At 39.5% G+C, this 15,732-nt stretch overlaps 3 protein-coding genes across 4 annotated transcripts; 1 reads left to right on the top strand and 2 right to left on the bottom strand.

Annotated features, from left to right (window-relative positions):
• The first annotated feature begins 1,604 nt into the window (after window positions 1-1,604).
• Window positions 1,605-4,685, top strand: LOC131789444 (neuropeptide FF receptor 2). Of its 2 annotated transcripts, XM_059106549.2 has the most exons (4): window positions 1,605-1,810; window positions 1,936-1,960; window positions 2,104-2,338; window positions 3,104-4,685. In XM_059106549.2, exon 4 carries the CDS (start codon window positions 3,158-3,160, stop codon window positions 4,226-4,228), a length of 1,071 nt encoding a protein of 356 aa, XP_058962532.2. In that variant the 5' UTR covers window positions 1,605-1,810; window positions 1,936-1,960; window positions 2,104-2,338; window positions 3,104-3,157; the 3' UTR covers window positions 4,229-4,685. The 2 variants fall into 2 exon arrangements, with proteins under 2 accessions (XP_058962532.2, XP_066016002.1); XM_066159905.1 differs by having other exon boundaries at window positions 1,936-2,338.
• A 681-nt stretch (window positions 4,686-5,366) lies between these two features.
• LOC131789442 (tubulin alpha-1A chain-like) lies at window positions 5,367-8,382 on the bottom strand. The gene is made up of 6 exons (XM_059106548.2): window positions 8,223-8,382; window positions 7,774-7,996; window positions 6,808-6,956; window positions 6,262-6,654; window positions 5,865-6,152; window positions 5,367-5,738 (listed from the first exon to the last, which is right to left on the bottom strand). Exons 1-6 carry the CDS (start codon window positions 8,223-8,225, stop codon window positions 5,439-5,441), a joined length of 1,356 nt encoding a protein of 451 aa, XP_058962531.1. The 5' UTR covers window positions 8,226-8,382; the 3' UTR covers window positions 5,367-5,438.
• A 1,932-nt stretch (window positions 8,383-10,314) lies between these two features.
• Window positions 10,315-14,097, bottom strand: LOC131789454 (tubulin alpha-1A chain). The gene is made up of 6 exons (XM_059106562.2): window positions 13,939-14,097; window positions 13,492-13,714; window positions 12,786-12,934; window positions 12,282-12,674; window positions 11,885-12,172; window positions 10,315-10,757 (listed from the first exon to the last, which is right to left on the bottom strand). Exons 1-6 carry the CDS (start codon window positions 13,939-13,941, stop codon window positions 10,458-10,460), a joined length of 1,356 nt encoding a protein of 451 aa, XP_058962545.1. The 5' UTR covers window positions 13,942-14,097; the 3' UTR covers window positions 10,315-10,457.
• Between the last annotated feature and the right edge of the window lie 1,635 nt (window positions 14,098-15,732).

The raw sequence follows: 15,732 nt of genomic DNA, 5'->3' as shown, positions 1-15,732 counted from the left end.
AGAGGTCAGCGGGGAAACAAATTTAATACTTCATATAGAGACATATCAGCAGTAGTTGCAGAAAACAATAGTGTTGTAAAGTCGAAATGCTTAAGGTTGCTGAGTATACTTCGCTAAATAAAATGTGAAGCAATTTTTCAAAAGTGTCGATGGCACATATATCTTTTACCGCTGTATTAAACAATGGAGGTATCGGGAAAGGCACCAAGAAGAATTATATTTACGTTTTGTAACTTACAAAAAAACAATCGTATAGTAAAGCCAAAATGATACCAGGTTATACTTCGCTAATTCAAAAGTTAAACAATTTTCCATACGCTTTGACTGGAACAATATTTTTACTATTATATTAACCAATGGAGGCATCGGGAAAGGCATCGGTGACACCGGGAAAGGCATCAAGAAGAATGATATTTACGATATGTAACTTGTTGTATGACGGAATAAAGTATCTTGACTTGTTTAAGGCGTAAATCACAGTCGGTTTGCTTTTCACTTGAATTTTGCAATCTCGACTTTCGATTCCGGAAAAATGAAAAGCTGAGCAACTCTAAAAAAAATTCGTTCTAGATTTCTATATGTTTAGAGTTATTAATAAGTTTGTTTCCACAGCCTTTAGATAAGAAATTTTAAATTTCCATCAGCTGTAGTTCTTTTAGTGTTTATTATATATATTCAATCGCCTCATTTCACGTGAAAAAGGCATGTAAGAAAACACGGAGCTTCGAGAAACAGCCAAGTTAAGGCTAACGTGTTTACCATGCTTAAATATAATCAGGGCCACTCGTTTAGGAGACCTTTTTTCAGAAGATCCAGGCGTTCAAATAATTCTGTTTTCCGTTCGAAGTGTTTTTTTCCTATTTTATTTAACAAATGAACTCGAGATGAAAACTTAATTTTCGAAGCGAACGGCAGGTGAAATGTTGTGTTGGTGTCTCTGTCCCCCCCACGTCTCTGCGAAAGGTACATCCAGACAAGCTGCATGGAAAAACTGACCACAGCTATCGTACCAAATTTTAAAAAAAATTCTTTTAAACGAACGGACGGAACTACGAACGGTAGCTGTAAAATTTCTTTATTCCCTGACGCGTTTCGTTTAACTGTCGTAAACTTCTTCGGGGAGTTTTACAATTTAACACTAAACACCTGTATTTATAGGCCATAGTTAGTGGCTATACGGGAGCCAATGACCATAAAGGCTTGGCCGGACCTACCAATAGGAACAGGTGAAGCTGCGGAAAATTTGAAAATGTTTTGGCGCAAGGTGGGAGAATTCATTTGGGGACCACGGTTTTTGTTTTCTTTTTTCGTCACGCAGCAAGTTACAAAACGTAAATATAATTCTTCTTGGTGCCTTTCCGGATGCCACCGATGCCGTTTCCGATGCCTCTATTGTTTATTACAGCAGTAAAAGATATATGTGCCATCAACACTTTTGAAAAATTGCTTAACATTTTATTTAGCGAAGTATACTGTTGATATTTCGGCTTTAAAACACTATTGTTTTCCGCAACTATAACTGAAATGTCTCTATATGAGGTATTAAATTTGTTTCCCCGCTGACCACTCGTACTTCGGTCTTTTCTTCATCCCCCACTCGTCGCCCGTGATGTAGTATATATTTCAAGTCAAGTCTGTAGATCATTTTCACGTAACGCATCAAATTCCGAAATCCAAAACTAGAGAGCCACGAGACCTTTTATCCTCATCGGGCATAAGAGGGTCTAAATTAATACTTGTGATAAAATTTTCAGCTTAATACCGTGCTTGGTTAGGAAACCAGCGCAGTTTGAAGTTCAGAGTTGTGGCGGTAGGTGACATGCAGCTCCGATGTGTTTGTGAAAAAATATACATTTATCTTCTGGTTTTTAGCCTTTTTAGGAGTTAAAGAGTTAGGAAAAATGCTTTTTTTAAATGTCTGTTTGTTTATTTCAGATAATCATTCGACTAGATTGCAAAAGTAAGTTCCAGATATTTATGCTATCTTCCGGCCGCCATGTTGGTGCACCACATATAATGTAATGTATAACATTACATCTTCTTGACTTCATTTATTGAATATTTTTATTAATACTGAATATTTATATTTTCGTTGCGTTACAGTGAAAACGTTCTATATGCTGATATCATATGCCATAATTAACAGCCACCACAGAACGGTGTCAAATTGCTGCGCTTTCTGTAATGTCGCTCGGTTTCGCAATAACTGAGCTCGGTTGACCATCCGTAAATAGCAGTCTATCGAAAGTCTTCAGCGAACTCCACTCGCTCAACCCGTGTATTATAAGTTCCTCTCAAGGGACTGTCCACTTTTGGCGCACGTACCTTGAGGAAACAGGTTTGTGAGTTGTTTAAAAACTGATTGAGTACGTATATTAATTCCTGTCTAGGCGACCTTAGATTTTCTTTGACGGAAGTCGTGGAATACATCATTTATCTCATCTTCCATAACGTCATCAAGGAATTATGAGAAAAATATCACGAACGAACAGGCCATTTATCGACTGACCATAAACCTTGATCATTGAAAAAAAACATTGTTTCATTGCCCATCACTATTTATATTACCTATTACTCGATGTAGTTGTCGAGTACAGGCCTCTGCATTTTTTCCATGAAAGTCCTTATACCAAAGATAGAGAGGTAAACAAGACGAAATCGTTTATAAACAAGAACATGCCATGCCTGTGGCGTAACCGAAAGGTTAATGGAACCTTGCTTCCTTCGCAACAACAATGAATGGTGGAGGGAACTTTTGTGAACGTTACATGATATGATGGTCAAATAATCTTAATACCATACTGACAGATGCAAGGTCACGAGAAAAACCTCGGACCACCAGATGATTTTAAACCAATCAGAAGATGATTTCGAAACGACAAATAAGACCTTTGAAATACATTAAAAAGTTTGACACAGTTTTTGTCTCGCAAGGTTTTCTAAGGCAACTATCAAATTAAGTTGACGGCTTCCACCGCGATTTATTCGTTAGTGAAAGGTGAAAGCCCTTTATAAAATCTTGAGAGCCCGATAGGCTCCTGTTTTTAATTGATATGCACCACCGTTTTATACTTACTTATTCTTTTTTTTTTTTCGGTTTCAGCGAAAAAATTAAAAGGAAACTGAGATATCTCTAAAACCAAGAAAGACAGACACCATGCAGACTTTAGGAAATGACAAAGCCGACATCCTCAAGATGACGTGTGTAACGGCTAAACAAATTGCCAAGGCATCTGAAGCAACAGTTTTCTTTCTGATTTTCATCGGAATCGTTATCAACGCTACAGTCTGCGGAGTCATGCTGAAAAACAAGTGTGTGCTAAAGAACTTGTCAAACTTTTTTGTATTTCATCTGTCTGTAGCAGATTTGATATTTCGGTTGTTAACCGTGGGACCCTTGATATATTTGAGCACAGTATTTAGCGTAGAGGAGGGGACTATTCCATGCAAGCTACTACATTTCTTCTCCTCGGCTTGTGGTGCGGCTTTTTTTGTTTCGCTTTTAGTGATTTCTGTTGATGTATATCGTGACGCGGCATACCCTTTAAAAGGTCTCATGTCACGCCGTACGCCCTTTGTTGTGGTTTTCGTCGTTTGGCTGTACGCTGTTGTCTGTAGTGGACCGTTAATGTACAGCGCACAGAGTATCCTCTATACGCAGATACCAGAGGCTGATCAAAATTTAACAGAGGAGCTAAAAAACTGTAGCGTTCCCAAACTGTGCGATTTGTATCGGAATTGGAGCGGGCAGCTTTCTACTACCCTGTATTTTCTGCTGGCTTTTACTCTTCCTCTGGTTGTCATGGTTTTCCTGTTTGTCGTGACGTTCGTTTATCTCAAGAAAGATGTAAAAAATGGTACCATCAGTAACGAGACTGCCAACGCGAAGAGAAAAGTCACACGCATGCTGAGTGCACTTTCTATGGGCGTGGTCATCTGTTGGGGCCCTTCTGTATTCATCTCCATGCTTCGATCCTTTAACGTCCTGGCTGAAGTGCACCCCGATATTGTTCTGGTCCTTACAATCATCACGGAACTGATGAAGTTTGTAAATTCACTTTTCAATCCATTAATTTTTGCTTGTTACATACCCAATTTTAGGAAAGATTGGTTTGGGTTCTGCTCGTGCCGCAAGTGCCGAAAGCAAGAGATGGAAACTCAGAATCCCACGATACAGCGGATGCCAATCCAATCCACGGAATATCGTGACAGCCAGACAATGATGTGATGCTCGACTTAGATCGTGACAGCGTGACATACACAACTCTGATAATTTGGGGAATGAGTTCAAATAACGCAAAACTCAACACTTCTAAGTTTAGAAAACTGTTAAATTTTGACCGTTGTTTAATTTTTTTATTTATTATTATTTTTTGCAACTCTTTAAATAAACAATTAATGTTAGGTTTTTATCGCCTAGATAATATTTTTCGTTTACTGATTACGTTTCCGCAGTAGTACAGAAACTAAAATTGCAATGTTGAGAATTATTTGTCAATTAATACTAAACCGTCTCTTAGACGTTCCTGGTAAAGTGCGGCCTATAAGCTTTCGCCATAATTCAGGCTAGAATTTGAACAAAAAAAAAAAAGGATATTAAACCATGGGCTATGGTATTTCAACTGTAGGGGGTATAAATACTTACCAAGTCTTTCCTAGCTCTTTAAGGGTTCGCACACTTTTGAGCTGTGAAAATTCTACGATTTCCCACGACTCTTTGGAAAATACCATGATGTAACTAAAGCAAGTGAACTGATCGGCTTATTCCAAACGGCACAAACATGCATGTCACAAATAAATGAAGTGTTAAAAAAAACGTCCGCGAGCATGGAAAGTGTGATGTTTATTTCTAATGAAATTGACTCGGTTAATTTTTCAAGTTTTGATCTACATTGCTTTGCACATTTTGAAAGACTGCTGATTCTCCAGAGGCCAAACCTAAATTCCATATGATTTTAGTCGCCCTAAGCAATTACTGATGTTCGCCAATGGATGCAGCAGCATTCAGAGTAGCTTAAGGAAGCGGTCCCAACATTGAAAATTTGGCGAATTAAATTACAAACAAACGAGTAAAAAAGAAGTCTCCAACACCTTAATTTAAGTGTTGACCCAAAGTTCGCCTAAATTACTGTCAAAGCTTACTTGAGGGGTGAAGTTATAGTTCGCCTCCAAATAATATGACCCAAATCTCGCATTTGTGATCACTTTTAAGTGCAAAAGACTAATATTTCACATTTCAAGATAAAGAGAACTATGTTTTGGCTGTGTTGCTTCATCGAATAGTACTTTGTTCAACGGGGAATGGTTGAAAAAATCAAACAAAACCTGACAATAAAGCTGATTTAGAAATTAATCATAAGACACCATTTTCCAAGCAAAATCTCTTTATTGCTTATCTTCCAAAACTTAAACAGACAAGATGACAAACTGTCCCATGACTAGTATTCCTCTCCTTCTTCCTCCCCTTCTGCATCAACAGAATCCACTCCAACTTCCTCGTAGTCCTTCTCCAATGCAGCCAAATCTTCACGCGCCTCAGAGAACTCTCCTTCCTCCATACCCTCACCCACATACCAGTGGACAAACGCACGTTTGGCATACATCAGATCAAACTTATGATCCAGACGGGCCCAGGCCTCTGCAATAGCTGTGGTATTACTCAACATACAAACAGCACGCTGAACTTTGGCCAGGTCACCACCAGGAACAACTGTGGGAGGCTGATAGTTGATGCCAACCTAAAAAAGTAATTCAAAAGTTTTCAATATATGTACAACTTCTCTAAAGTTAAAATTCTGACAAGCCAGAAATTTGACTTAATTTTTGGGAACATCTAAAATAGCTTTCTTATCCAAATTACAAACCTTGAAGCCAGTTGGACACCAGTCCACAAACTGAATGGTCCTCTTAGTCTTGATTGTTGCAATGGCAGCATTTACATCTTTGGGTACCACATCACCACGGTACAGCAAACAACAGGCCATGTATTTCCCATGACGTGGGTCACATTTAACCATCTGATTAGCTGGCTCAAAACAGGCGTTTGTGATTTCAGCAACACTCAACTGCTCGTGATAAGCTTTCTCTGCTGAGATCACTGGGGCATAGGTGGCCAGAGGAAAGTGGATACGGGGGTATGGTACCAAGTTGGTCTACAAACACAAGAGCAAACTGGCTATCTACTGGAAAAAAATTCTACAACTTGCATCAGAAGTATGCTGATTCATCAAGTTTAAAAAGTACTCTTCATCTGATAAATACCTGAAACTCTGTCAAATCAACATTCAAGGCACCATCAAAGCGCAGTGAAGCAGTGATTGATGACACAATCTGACCAATCAGTCTGTTCAGGTTGGTGTAAGTGGGTCTCTCAATATCCAGGTTGCGGCGACAGATGTCATAGATGGCTTCATTGTCAACCATGAAGGCACAGTCAGAGTGCTCCAAAGTGGTGTGAGTTGTCAGGATAGAGTTGTAGGGCTCTACAACAGCTGTAGCAATCTGTGGTGCTGGGTAGATAGAAAATTCCAGCTTGGATTTCTTGCCATAGTCAACTGACAGACGCTCCATAAGCAGAGAAGTAAATCCAGAGCCAGTACCACCACCAAAGGAATGGAAAATTAGGAAACCTTGCAAACCAGTACACTGATCTGCCTAAGGGGGAATTCAAAGCATAAATATTTGTTTTAACATTCTGGGATTTTATATCAAAGAGGAAAATTTGGTATCTGTTTAATTTTTGTACTCTAGTTTAGACAGTATCATGTCAGACACCACTTGATTGAGAAAAAGACATAGGTGGCTTACCAACTTCCTAATCCTGTCCAGAACAAGATCAATCATTTCTTTCCCAACAGTGTAGTGACCGCGAGCATAGTTGTTAGCAGCATCTTCTTTGCCAGTGATCAGCTGTTCAGGGTGAAACAGCTGTCTGTAGGTACCAGTACGAACTTCATCTGAAACAGCAAATACTTCGTGAGAACTTTGACATGATCATTGGGTTTGATCAATGGAGTTGATAAAGTAAATTGACCACTCTTAAAAGTTTCTTAAATTTATCTTTCAGATGATATCCTTTAGTTCGCCTTTGATTTGCTCTGGCGAAGGGCTACCGCCTGAAATGTCAGCTTTAGCAACTTTTTTCGGTGACCTAAATTATCTTGTAACACCACCACCGCCAGTGTTCGTAGAAATATACCCTTCTTCAAAATCAGACTGACGAGTGACAACTCCATCAACATGAACGTATTTCAGACGAACAAGGCCAACATTTTCACTTTCTGTATACGTTTTCCCACATGGGAAGGAAAATTTAACCAAGGAATCTTAACATCTATTTTCTTTCCCCTTTTGTTCGTGTCTTTTGATGACGCATGGTACACTCTGTTTACAGTTGTTGCCAAGCACAATACTCTCCGTCTCGCTGTTTTAATCAATATTCGTCTCAAGAGAAGGCTCAGTTTGTAGGATCAAGAGTAATAAAACATAGGAGCACGCGAAACAGAAGTTCCAAAGAAGAAAGTTACGTGAGGATACAGACACAGCAAGTCTAAAGTGATACTTAATAATTCGGGCCGCGTTTAACTCCTCGGCGGGAGGTAATTTGGGCGGATATCTTTGAATGCTACGATAACCTTCGCTTTTACCACAGTTTATGCACTGGATATAATGACGCTTCTGATAAAATGAAAATGCTAAATAATTTTTTCGACGTTTGATAACTGCGAAATTGCAACTTTTGGAGGAACACTTCAGACATATTAGTAAACTTACCGACGACGGTTGGTTCCAAATCAACGAACACAGCGCGGGGAACGTGTTTTCCTGCTCCTGTTTCGCTGAAAAACGTGTTGAAGGAGTCGTCTCCTCCGCCGATGGTTTTGTCGCTAGGCATTTGGCCATCAGGCTGAATTCCATGTTCCAAACAGTACAACTCCCAGCACGCGTTACCGATCTGAACTCCGGCTTGGCCAACGTGGACAGAAATACATTCACGCTATGTACGTTACAAGAAGCATCGAGGAGAATTAAATGTTAAATGTCGCAAGTTAAACTCAAAAACAGTAAATGAAGTGAAAGGTGGAACCCGAAGAACTGACTGGTTCAAAGAATCGAATCGAAACTTCGAGAAAGAACGTGATAAATTACTTTGAAATCCAATGTAATTAAATAGAATGTCTTCGAAATCTTCGCAAAATCTCAGTCAATAGATTCGTGCTTACCATGTCGATGTAGTGTTAGATTTCAGGCAGGAAAATACTGTATAAAGCGCTTGAAACTTCTTTCGGAAAGGCAACGGCTTTCGATAGAAGAAAGAAACGGTACAATATGCCAATCCTTGATTTGCGCGCTCCTAAAAACGAGGTACTCCAAGAAACCGCAGTTGGCATGGCAATCTACTCCGTCATACGAAAGGTCCAATCAAAAACCTGTATCTTTCAGTTTCAATGAGCCCCACCTTTCCTGTATTGACAGATTTAGCCGCATTAACCAGGGATACGAAGGTCTCAAGGGATTCACTTGATTTTTGCCTGCATTATTTATGACTGCTTACTTGTTCAGTCAACCATGAAAGTATATATGAACCACATCATGCAATTTGAAATAAGAATGACGTGTTTTCACTTGTGGATACCCGAAGTACTATGCAAGTTGGTCGCACACTCACTCATTAAGATGCAGACATACTCAGCCCATGTGTAGCCGTGCCCTCCCCCCGCTCCGTCATGAAAGCAATTTTAAAACATGATATCACAACAAGAAAGTAGTCCTTTTACAACTGTAGGAAAATCACTGGAAAATAGCTTTTTCTGCATGGCTATAATTGTAATTTCTCCGGGACAAAGTCACAAATACAATAGTAATATATTTGTGTTCACCATAATTTGTAGAATCTATCACTTTTCCAAAATCAAGAAATGTTTTCTAACAAAACATCACTTTCATTAGTTAATAATGCTGGTATATGTATTTGCCCCTATAAGAGGAAATATGAGGTGACGGGGAGGGGGGGGGGGGTTCATAACTATTGAATAAAGAAAAGGGTTTGCTTGCTATTTACATTGTTTGGAGGGGTGTGGGGCTTTGATCTTTCCGCACAGGCCTGATAATGACAAGTTCCTAAAATGCGTATCTTCCGAGGCAGAAAACTTTAGAGGTTTGGGTTTGTTAACAGATGTAGGAGGGAGAAAAACTAGTAAACAAATATCATCGTTTTACAACACAAATATTTATTGAGCGACTGTGCGGCGAAACGTGACAATGGACTGGAAATACCGAGGAAATTGGATCGCGCAGGCAAAGAAGATTTGAATCGCAGCGTCTAAATTTGATTTATTTTTTTAACAGAAATATGATGAACGCATGATTTCCTTTCGTACTGAATTTGTAGACTGCCCGAGGTATATCTTTATTATTCTGCGGAGTTGGATCGTTACCAACATTCCAAATATCTCTGGAGCAAAGTTACAAAGTAATACCGAAAAAACCCTAGGCCTTTTTTGGATTTCTTTCAGCATCTTTGATTTTACAACGCAAGTTTTGATAAAAATAATTTATCTTCTCCTGTTATGTAACACATCTCCAGAAAAATTTGGAGTAACCAAGAGCACACCGAAGCAAATTTACCCCGACATAGCCATTTAAAAGGACTTATGGTCGATCGGAAAGTGAGCAAAATATTCCATAATAACACTCCTCCGACATTTGCTATATGGAGAGGATTGAATCACTTTAGGTTTTAATACTAGCGAGCGAGCTTCCGATATGTATGTTCGCTGGAACGTGCAAAAAGTCCGTAACGTGATGCATTGTAATGTTGCACGTAATGTGGGTGCAGCAAAGCAAGCGCATTAACTCTGGAGGAGAGAGCAACTTTACATGCTACTGGACCACTGTAAAAAGTTGACAAACATGTGTCATTTCAGGATTACTTTATCCATAAGTTGGTCGTAGGTTTCTTTGATTCATTTATATGTGATGCACAACACAAAAAAAGGGATCTGTCCATCTAGGGAACTGCTCGAATACCATTTTCGGCAGGAACTCTGACAAGGCCCTCCAATGTTTTTTTACGCGCGTGACGTCTCGCTCGCGCGCGCGCTGCTTTCAAAGATTCTTTCCGCCTTGTGCAATTGTTTGGTTCTCTGAGTAATTCACTTTCCTCTATTTCTTTCCTGGCACGATTTTTCTTTGTTTATCTTTTTAATGACACTTCTATAGTTCAGAGGAAGACAAGATGATGTCCGGAACTAGGCCATCATTAAAACAGTTGAAAATAATCCATATATGACACAACAACTAGGGACAAGGTGCTAAGGAGGGCAAGTCAAAGTGTATTTTAAAGATCATAAAATATACAATGAAAGTCCTAAAAAGTTTTTTAGTTTTTGTCCTTTTTACTGAGATGAAAATATCTTCCAAAACTTAAACAGACAAGATGACAAACTGTCCCATGACTAGTATTCCTCTCCTTCTTCCTCCCCTTCTGCATCAACAGAATCCACTCCAACTTCCTCATAGTCCTTCTCCAATGCAGCCAAATCTTCACGAGCCTCAGAGAACTCTCCTTCCTCCATACCCTCACCCACATACCAGTGGACAAACGCACGTTTGGCATACATCAGATCAAACTTATGATCCAGACGGGCCCAGGCCTCTGCAATAGCTGTGGTATTACTCAACATACAGACAGCACGCTGAACTTTGGCCAGGTCACCACCAGGAACAACTGTAGGAGGCTGATAGTTGATGCCAACCTAAAAAATAATTCAAAATTTAATGTTAGCAGGGTTATCTTTTCTGCATACAAGGGTTTTCATTGAATTCTAACTGGAAAGACTTACACCCACATATTTACAAACAAATTTCCAATGGCGAGTGGATTGTATAAAAATTAGTAGTGCCAAATTGAATGGCTTGATATTAAATTGCTCACCAATTTGAATAGCTCACTACCGAGTCACTCTCTACCAAATTGGATGGCTCATTATTGAATGGCTCACAGCTCACTGAATGCTGGGCAGAAAGCGTGGTGTATACTTGATGACAGCCTCTCGCAGGCGAGATTGCTGGAGTGTTGCGAAGTGTGAGCCATTCAATAGTGAGCTATTCAATCTGGTGAGCCATTCAACAGTGAGCCATTGAATTTGATGAGCCATTCAACAGTGAGCTATTAAATCTGATGAGCCATTCAAGAATGAGCTATTCAATCTGGTGAGCCATTCAAGAGTGAGTCTTTCAATTTAGTGTGCCATTTAACCCTTTAACTTCCAAGATCTGATTGTTAATTCTCCCTTCTACCAGCAACCCACTTCCCTGTAAATTAATTTAGGAGAATTTTGTGTCAGATCAAGTCAACAACTTCTACTTGATAAGTTTGAATATTCTCAATACCTGTTTTCTGGATAATGCAAGGATAATATAAGGAGAAGTGTCAGGGTGATCACTTCAGGGAGGGTCAAAAGTGAGCCATTCAATTTGGCACTACTCTTTAGACCCATTCCACCAGCCATAATTTCCACAAGTATGTTTTTTGTACCATTGTATACTCCAACCCCTTCAACAAAAACGTTTTTGGGCTTCTTACCTTTTCTATACACATAAATAATGATCAGTTGAAGTTTTTTAAAGATATGAACATGAAAATAAGTCCCCTCCTTCAAACTATAGTGACTCTCCACAGGGTTAAAAAGGGAATTTCTCACATTAAACAACAATTATTTTACCAGGACAGCCTGCCATAGGGCATAAGAATTACAGTATTAATAAAATCACCATTAGAAGCAGTTTCCCTTGGAAAAAAAGCTACACAAGACTTTCTGTAGTTGACACAGGTAAAATATGATGATCCTTCCTTGAAATTTTAAACAACTCAAACACAAACCTTGAAGCCAGTTGGACACCAGTCCACAAACTGAATGGTCCTCTTGGTCTTGATTGTTGCAATAGCAGCATTTACATCTTTTGGTACCACATCACCACGGTACAGCAAACAACAGGCCATGTATTTCCCATGACGTGGGTCACATTTAACCATCTGATTAGCTGGCTCAAAACAGGCATTGGTGATTTCAGCAACACTCAACTGCTCGTGATAAGCTTTCTCTGCTGAGATCACTGGGGCATAGGTGGCCAGAGGAAAGTGGATACGGGGGTATGGTACCAAGTTGGTCTACAAACACAAGAGCAAACTGGTTATCTACTGGAAAAAAATTCCTCAACTTGCATCAGAAGTATGCTGATTCACCAAGTTTAAAAAGTACTCTTCATCTGATAAATACCTGAAACTCAGTCAAATCAACATTCAAGGCACCATCAAAGCGCAGTGAAGCAGTGATTGATGACACAATCTGACCAATCAGTCTGTTCAGGTTGGTGTAAGTGGGTCTCTCAATATCCAGGTTGCGGCGACAGATGTCATAGATGGCTTCATTGTCAACCATGAAGGCACAGTCAGAGTGCTCCAAAGTGGTGTGAGTTGTCAGGATAGAGTTGTAGGGCTCTACAACAGCTGTAGCAATCTGTGGTGCAGGGTAGATTGCAAATTCCAGCTTGGATTTCTTGCCATAGTCAACTGACAGACGCTCCATGAGCAGAGAAGTAAATCCAGAGCCAGTACCACCACCAAAGGAATGGAAAATAAGGAAACCTTGCAAACCAGTACACTGATCAGCCTGAGAAGAAATTTAAAACAAAGGTTTAAGCTTCCGATGTGAGAGATCACACTTGAGTCAATTAGTAGTGTAAAGAAAGCAAATGTAACTAGCATATTAAGGGGAGCTAACCAGTTTTCTGATCCTGTCCAGAACAAGATCAATTATTTCTTTCCCGACAGTGTAGTGACCACGAGCGTAGTTATTGGCAGCATCTTCTTTGCCAGTGATCAACTGTTCAGGGTGAAACAGCTGTCTGTAGGTACCAGTGCGAACCTCATCTTAAACATGAAATTTTAGTTAGCCTCTAATCATATTTATCGAATCCAGTTATTTGTAATTAAAATATGGAAATTCGTTCTAAAAATTTCAAATTGGATGCACATTTCCAATAATTCAATTCTTTGCCTGTTTAGTTTGTTTTATTTTTCGCGATAGTAGGTCTGTATTTCTATGTTTTTGTCCTAAGTTTCCCCGTAGCCTTAAGTGTCGTGAGATCTGTTTGTGAAGCAACAAAGTTAACTCGTAAAGTGCCCTGGAGAAGATCAATTTTACCACATTAAGTCGCAATAAGAATAATGCCCAGGGTCAAACGGAACATAAGAGGTGGATTTAACTTAAATTCAAACATCCGATTTGAACCAAAATGTCTTCAAGGACAAAATTAAACAATTCTAAAGATATCCCCTCGAGTTACACGATGTCAAGAGCACACTCCTCGATTACATTGCGCAAAGTTTAGTAACGATGTAAGTCGCTGATGAGGCAATATAAAATTTTGTGTTTATGTCACTAAAAAACAATTAATTTTGAAAAGGACAGGTTTGACTGATCTTACCGACAACGGTTGGTTCTAAGTCGATGAACACAGCACGAGGAACGTGTTTCCCTGCTCCTGTTTCGCTGAAAAACGTGTTGAAGGAGTCGTCTCCTCCGCCGATGGTTTTGTCGCTAGGCATTTGGCCATCAGGCTGAATTCCATGTTCCAAACAGTACAACTCCCAGCACGCGTTACCGATCTGAACTCCGGCTTGGCCAACGTGGACAGAAATACATTCACGCTATAAACAAACAACACGTACGGTTTCTTAACTCGACTTGGCCGATGAATACTGTCTAGAATTAATCTAAAAATGAAGAAAAACCTCTAAAGTAAGATCACAGATGAAAATCGACACTTTGGAATGAAAGCTACCACCAGTTTTGAATTTTTACAATTTTACTTCAGCTGAAGAAAGTCGTACCATATGGATCGATACTTTAAATATTATTTGTATTTACTTACCATGATGACGAATGATTTACCACAGCGAAAACTCGGTTAAAAATCTAGTGCTCGATTAGACCTTCCGACGAGAGTAACGGCTTTCGTTAGAAGTAAAAGGGGGAGTCGACCTGTCCTTTAAAAAGAGTTTCCATAGGAACGTCTTTGTCTTGTTTCGACCAATTAAAGTTTAACATGGAACCTCTCAAACTGTGCAGGTTATAACTACGTATGTACCAGCAGTGCTCTGACGCATTCATCGCAAATAATAGTTACCTGGTTACGCGCTTGTGGGAATTTTATGACAACAATAGGCTTGAAATTATACAATTGTGACGGTGGATAAATTTTAACACATTCACATTCAGTGGAATGACCACACTAGTTTTACAAACAACCAAACTTTTGTATTTTCTTCCAAATGTATTGTAGCCTGATAGAAGATTAAATGAGACCCGCCTCTGGCTGCGTGTCACGCAATGATAACTTGGTTTAATCAACTGAGTTGTTGGTGTAAATTGTCCACCGTAAAAAGTTTCTAAGGCTGACGTCTCAAGCTTTTGCCCTTCGTCAGAGCGAACTGGGGAATTGTTGGTTGTGAATGTTTAAATGCACAAACTTTTAAGTTCTAGGGTTTTTTTCGGAAATCCATCTCAACAATATTACACGTTACACCAAGTTACCATGTTCCCAGCGTAGCTCCATTTTCCTGCATATAATCAGACACTACGTACAAAAAATCTTCCGTTCGCTCTGACGAAGGGCTAACGCTGGAAACGTCAGCTTTGGAAACTCTCTCCGGTGGGTAATTTACGTTTTCGACTGAGTTGATGAAATCAGTTTAAAGTATACTAGAAATGGAAGAGAGATAAACGTCAAAACAGAAGAGACTAGGAGAAAAGTGCACTCGCTGTGAAAATAGATCAGATGCAGCCAATATTAAGTCATCAATAGTCTGTAAAGTCGTGGCTGAACTTAGGTAACACCGCAGGAAATATTTCTTTCGTCTTAATCATTTAAACAATTTGATTGAATACTCGTTCAAGAAATTTTACGCACTTTTTTCCAGAATGAAATGAAAAAGGGAAACGAATGAGACATTAGACGGTTCTTCCTGGTCACTGACAGGAGCTCCTGCCTCTGAATCCTGTGAGGAAAATTCGCTTCTTTATCTGATCACCCTAGAATATATATAAACCGGTGTTTATTTATCACCAGGGGTGGCAGGGGGGGAATGATTTTGGGGTGAAATCACATGGTTTTCAGGGGGAACGGAGGGAGTCAATTCTTGCATGGAAGGTCAATAAGGGGGGATCAATAAAATACTTCAGGACCCTAGAGGGGGATCGGGTAAATTTTATTGTGTGACACAACCAAAATCCTCCAACCTCTCCCCTCAGCCATCTAGCGATACTGATGTATAACACGCAGAACAACGGAGCCTAGGGTGGGGGGATCAGTCGTCGCAACCAGATAGAAAAGTGGGAATAGAGAAAATTGAGTATTTCTTTTATCCCATTCACCGTTTCTTCTCCTCCTCCTTCCTTCAGGAGCTTGACTATGCAAGCTACGGTTTTCCAATAAAGTAAATTATCCATATTGCATTGGTGGAATATAGAAAATATGTCTTTGAAGCTAATTTTCATTTTGACAAGCTCAGTAGTCGTACAGTTATACAAGGAACTTACTAATCAGCCATCTGTTTCGAAGGCTGATTAGCGCTAGCCCTGGATTAAATTTCTAGGATTAAATTTTAATCCCAGTCTCTTCATTCCTTTTTTGAAAAGCCTTTTTGGCATAATTTTCTCTATTCTT

Source organism: Pocillopora verrucosa, chromosome 13 (assembly GCF_036669915.1).
Source record: "Pocillopora verrucosa isolate sample1 chromosome 13, ASM3666991v2, whole genome shotgun sequence".
Classification (NCBI taxonomy): domain Eukaryota; kingdom Metazoa; phylum Cnidaria; class Anthozoa; order Scleractinia; family Pocilloporidae; genus Pocillopora; species Pocillopora verrucosa.
Note: the sequence above shows the minus strand (reverse complement) of the source record. Positions and strands in the feature narration are given on the sequence as shown.

Bases quoted from the DNA above. Each gene is read 5' to 3' on its own strand.
- LOC131789444 (XM_059106549.2), top strand. From the start codon at position 3,158: ATGCAGACTTTAGGAAATGACAAAGCCGACATCCTCAAGATGACGTGT.
- LOC131789454 (XM_059106562.2), bottom strand. The intron at 12,935-13,491 runs GTAAGATCAGTC...TTCATGTTTAAG, and splicing joins CTTAGAACCAACCGTTGTCG to ATGAGGTTCGCACTGGTACC. The intron at 12,675-12,785 runs GTTAGCTCCCCT...ATTTCTTCTCAG, and splicing joins TGGACAGGATCAGAAAACTG to GCTGATCAGTGTACTGGTTT.
- LOC131789442 (XM_059106548.2), bottom strand. The intron at 6,957-7,773 runs GTAAGTTTACTA...TTGCTGTTTCAG, and splicing joins TTTGGAACCAACCGTCGTCG to ATGAAGTTCGTACTGGTACC. The intron at 6,655-6,807 runs GTAAGCCACCTA...ATTCCCCCTTAG, and splicing joins TGGACAGGATTAGGAAGTTG to GCAGATCAGTGTACTGGTTT.